This window comes from Penaeus japonicus, unplaced genomic scaffold, assembly GCF_977035675.1.
Source record: "Penaeus japonicus unplaced genomic scaffold, GWHDUDI00000001_assembly GWHDUDI00000031, whole genome shotgun sequence".
Classification (NCBI taxonomy): Eukaryota; Metazoa; Arthropoda; class Malacostraca; order Decapoda; family Penaeidae; genus Penaeus; species Penaeus japonicus.
In genome coordinates this window covers 20,566,215-20,571,214 of record NW_028234433.1, presented here as the reverse complement: position 1 = coordinate 20,571,214, position 5,000 = coordinate 20,566,215, and the positions used below count along the sequence as shown (strand labels likewise).

General features: G+C 44.7%; 1 protein-coding gene across 1 annotated transcript in view; it reads left to right on the top strand.

The window, feature by feature from the left end:
* LOC122255699 (glutathione S-transferase Mu 4-like) overlaps positions 1–5,000 on the top strand; it is a 21,606-nt gene that overhangs the window by 8,579 nt on the left and 8,027 nt on the right. Inside the window, exon 2 of the mRNA XM_086555938.1 lies at positions 3,496–3,636. Coding sequence (XP_086412064.1) covers positions 3,496–3,636 — 141 coding nt within the window. The remainder of the gene's footprint in view (positions 1–3,495; positions 3,637–5,000) is intronic.

Below are 5,000 nucleotides of genomic sequence, written 5' to 3'. Positions count from 1 at the left end.
CACTCAGACACACTGCAGTGGTACAGGTATACATGAACGCCAAAGGCATATGCATGAGCGCATAAAACATATGCGTGAGCACATAAAACGTACCTATGAGCACCAAAAGCATATACCACATAAGACGTATATATGAACGCCAAACGTCTACAATAAAAAGCACCAGCAATGTACCCATGAACACCGAAAACACACGTACAAGCACCAGTAACACACACTCATACATGTCACCCATACATGAGTGCCAAAACAGGCGCGGAGGTACCGTCGCGAACTAATGGTAAAAAAACACAAACCTGGCACACCTCGGGGTCACTTCTTCCCGACGAGTTTTCAGTTTAATATTGAGTTGATGAATTGTCTATGGTATCATTGATATAGGCTTTTCCTTATTTTCAACTTTATTAAGAAACTGTGCTTCCGGTTTCCCTTATCTCGTCTGTCCAACGACGCAATTGTCATTTTCAAAACAGAGAAATATTGGTGCATTTCGAGCATCAACTTGCTTGTTAAATGTCAAAACAGTTTCTACCTGAGAAACGGAGAAGCTCACGTTCATGCATATGTAAGCACACACACACACACCTCACTCACTCTCTCTCGCTCACACACACACACTCATAGACACACACACACACACACACTCACAGTCACAGTCACAGTCACAGTCACATTCTCACTCTTACTCTTACTCTCACGCTCACTCTTACTCACATTCTCATTCTCACTCTCACTTACATTCACACACTCTCACACACACACACACACACATACACACACACACACACACACACACACACACACACACACACACACACAACATATATATATAGTATATATATATATATATATATATATATAGTATAGCGGGGATATGCGTATATAAAGCGGCGAATATATGATACGAGCACACACACACACACACACACACACACACACAAACACACACCCACACACATATAATAATATATATATATATAATATAGAAATATAATATATATATATATATACATATACACACACACACACACACATACAAAGATATACATATTCAGACCTATAATAGTACTACCGTGAACATTAAGTATTCTTTCTAGGTATCTGGAATTTATGCAAATGTTTAGGCTATAGTACCTTTTCTCTTCATTCAACCTAGCAATAATTATGTATAATCGACGTATTTCGTACAGTTGCCATTTGTCTTTCTTACAAATTACCGTCATTTTCATTTTTATTGAGGTGGTCACTTATTATTTGCATATTTTCTACGGTGGAGCTCCACTAATCCACATATCAATCCACATGCCAGCGTCCTAGTCTATATGTATAGGATAGATAACATGTAATCCTGAAACAAATGTTGCACTGTGGACTCGAATGCCTTCCATGCTAATTTCAATCAATAATCTCAGCCTCATTTTAATTAAATTTAAGAGGAAGTTGAATGAAAAGCCTACATCAATCATATCACAGACGTCATGATTCATGTACGTAAAACCGAAGACCCCCCTCCCACTCTCCTCCCCCTGCCCCCTGCCCCCCACCCCCACACTAGCCCCTCCACACTCTCTGTTCTCTTTCACCCCCTCCCCCTCCCCCTCCCCCTCCCTCATAACTCACCAGATGGAAGCGACTTCAAGTTGTACGAAGTCGTATGTGTTTTCCACATTAGCTCGCAACCGTACATATTAAGTCAACAAGAAGGTTTACGCTGCAGTAAAACCGAAAAGTATGAATGAAAATGTATGAAGCAAAACCGAAAAGGACCGCCGTGCCACTATATCAACTCTAGCAAGACGTGAAAAATAGGCCCTCCTCCTAAGCGTAAAGAAGGGAAGGATTTCGTAAAAGCGAGAAGGCCAGATTGCGCCGCGCAGACTTCCCGATGAGACAGATCAACTACCTTCTGGAGCCGTGCTTTTCCGCCTCCTTAATGGGCCGGGGTGATTGCTATTTACGGGCGTGTTGCAATGGAACGCGGGCGGGGGTTATTATTTGTGAGAGGGATAGGAGACAGAGGGCGTGGGAAGAGGGGAAGAGAGAGGGTAGGGGAAGAGAGGGAGAGAGGGAGAGAGGGAGAAGGAGAGAAAGGGGAGAGGGGAAGAAGGAGAGAGAGAGAGAGAGAGAGAGAGAGAGAGAGAGAGAGAGAGAGAGAGAGAGAGAGAGAGAGAGAGAGAGAGATGAGACGAGAAGAGAGAGAGAAGGAGGAGAGGAAAGAGAGAGAGGGAGAGAGGAGAAGGAGGGAGAGGGACTGAGAGGAGAAGAGAGAGAGCGAGAGAAATAGATCGCTTTATATAGATAGTAGAGAGAGAAGGGCTCTCGCCGCGCGCGCGCGCTATCGCGCTCTCTCTCGCCGCCGAGCTTAGAGCTCTCCCTCGCTCGCTCTCTCTCTCTCTATCGTGCACCCACTCTCCAAATCACTACCTCCCGCCCGCTCGCGAGAGAAGTGTGCGACGAAGAACAGAAGAGAGGGACAAATTTCTTATCGTGATGAGAAAATATAAGTGGTAGTGATGTTAGTGGGGCGGGTGGGGGGGGGGGGGATATATTCTTACGACATTCTTCCTTTTTTCTTTCTTTTTTATTATTGTTGTAGGCCTACTTATCCATCATTATTTCGGAAGCATTTTTTTTCGTAAACTGAGGAATACTTACATGTTCGCAAAAACACACATACCTATAATACAAATAAAAATACAAACACGTACGTACAAACCAAAATGTAAGGACACTCATCTAGACTCTCTCCCTCCCTCCCTCCCTCCCCCCCCCTCTCTCTCTCTCTCCCTCTCTCTCCCCCTGCTCTCTTCCCCCCCCCCTCTCTCTCTCTCTCTTTCTCTCTCGCTCTCGTCATAACAGCTGCTATTTCAAGATTTCTCATCTTGATTCCAGAGCTGAACCTAATTTCGGATTAGGCGGAAAAAAATATCTTGTTTTTTAAGATGTAGAGCAAGGGGAGGTTTGTGTAGACCAATTTCCAGGAAAGAAGAATAACACTAGTACTTCCTGCTGAGATGAGATGAGAGGGGAGAGGGAATGGAGAGGTAGAGGGGAGGGAGGAGGAAGGGAAGGGAGGGAGGAGAGAGGAGAGAGAGGAGTTGAGAGTCCGGTCTGTCCTTTCTTTCCTTCGCGCTCGAGAGAGTGAGAAAGTCTCGAGAGAGAGTGATCGCAGCTAGTATCTCTCACCTCGCGAGAGGAACAGTGAGAGTGAGGATGAGAGAGAGAGAGCGCAGAAAGTACACGTGTGTACTTTATGTTATCTGCTAAGGACTGAATTATTATGAATAGCAAAGGGTCTGTCTATCGGTTTGATAATAATCACGCTAAGAAGAAGAAGAAAGAAAAAAAATAAAAATAAAACATATATATCGATCAAGTGATACCATTACATATCAAAGAGCATTTGAATTCTAGATCTAGTAACAGGTGAATAATCTCATTTCCTCCCCTATACACCTTCTCCTCTCCCTCTCTACCACACGCACCATCTTGCAGCTCTGCCAAGCGATTCGACTGATGCTGAGGTACACGGGCACCGCGTTCGAGGACCGGTACTACCCGGTCGGCGACGCCCCGGGCTACGACAAGAGCGAATGGCTCTCCGTCAAGTACAACCTCGGCCTCGCCTTCCCGAACGTGAGTAGAAGAACGAGAATATTGAACGTGAGTAAAAGAACGAGAATATTGAGAAGTGAATAAAAGAACGAGAATATTGAGAAGTGAGTAAAAGAACGAGAACATTGAACGTGAGTAAAAGAGCGAGAACATTGAACGTGAGTAAAAGAACGAGAACATTGAACGTGAGTAAAAGAGCGAGAACATTGAACGTGAGTAAAAGAGCGAGAACATTGAACGTGAGTAAAAGAGCGAGAACATTGAACGTGAGTAAAAGAACGAGAACATTGAACGTGAGTAAAAGAACGAGAACATTGAACGTGAGTAAAAGAACGAGAATATTGAACGTGAGTAAAAGAACGAGAACATTGAACGTGAGTAAAAGAGCGAGAACATTGAACGTGAGTAAAAGAGCGAGAACATTGAACGTGAGTAAAAGAACGAGAACATTGAACGTGAGTAAAAGAACGAGAACATTGAACGTGAGTAAAAGAACGAGAACATTGAACGTGAGTAAAAGAACGAGAACATTGAACGTGAGTAAAAGAGCGAGAACATTGAACGTGAGTAAAAGAGCGAGAACATTGAACGTGAGTAAAAGAGCGAGAACATTGAACGTGAGTAAAAGAACGAGAACATTGAACGTGAGTAAAAGAACGAGAACATTGAACGTGAGTAAAAGAACGAGAATATTGAACGTGAGTAAAAGAACGAGAACATTGAACGTGAGTAAAAGAACGAGAACATTGAACGTGAGTAAAAGAACGAGAACATTGAACGTGAGTAAAAGAACGAGAACATTGAACGTGAGTAAAAGAACGAGAACATTGAACGTGAGTAAAAGAACGAGAACATTGAACGTGAGTAAAAGAACGAGAACATTGAACGTGAGTAAAAGAACGAGAATATTGAACGTGAGTAAAAGAACGAGAACATTGAGAGGTGAGCGATGCACGGAGGAGTTCTTGTGGCGAAGAACAGAGTCTCAAGAACAGACCCTCCATTGACTTAAGTTCGAGTCCAGACCTTACCATCTTTATGTTGAGGAGGAATGGGGTTTGGGGTAGGGGGTTAGGGGTAGGGGGTTAGGGGTGGGGGGTTAGGGGTAGGGGGTTTGGGGTAGGGGGTTAGGGGTAGGGGGTTAGGGGTAGGGGGTTTGGAGTAGGGGGTTAGGGGTAGGGGGTTAGGGGTAGGGGGTTAGGGGTAGGGGGTTAGGGGTAGGGGGTTTGGGGTAGGGGGTTAGGGGTAGGGGGTTAGGGGTAGGGGGTTTGGAGTAGGGGGTTAGGGGTAGGGGGTTTGGAGTAGGGGGTTAGGGGTAGGGGGTTTGGGGTAGGGGGTTAGGGGTAGGGGGTTAGGGGTAGGGGGTTAGGGGTAGGGGTAGGGCT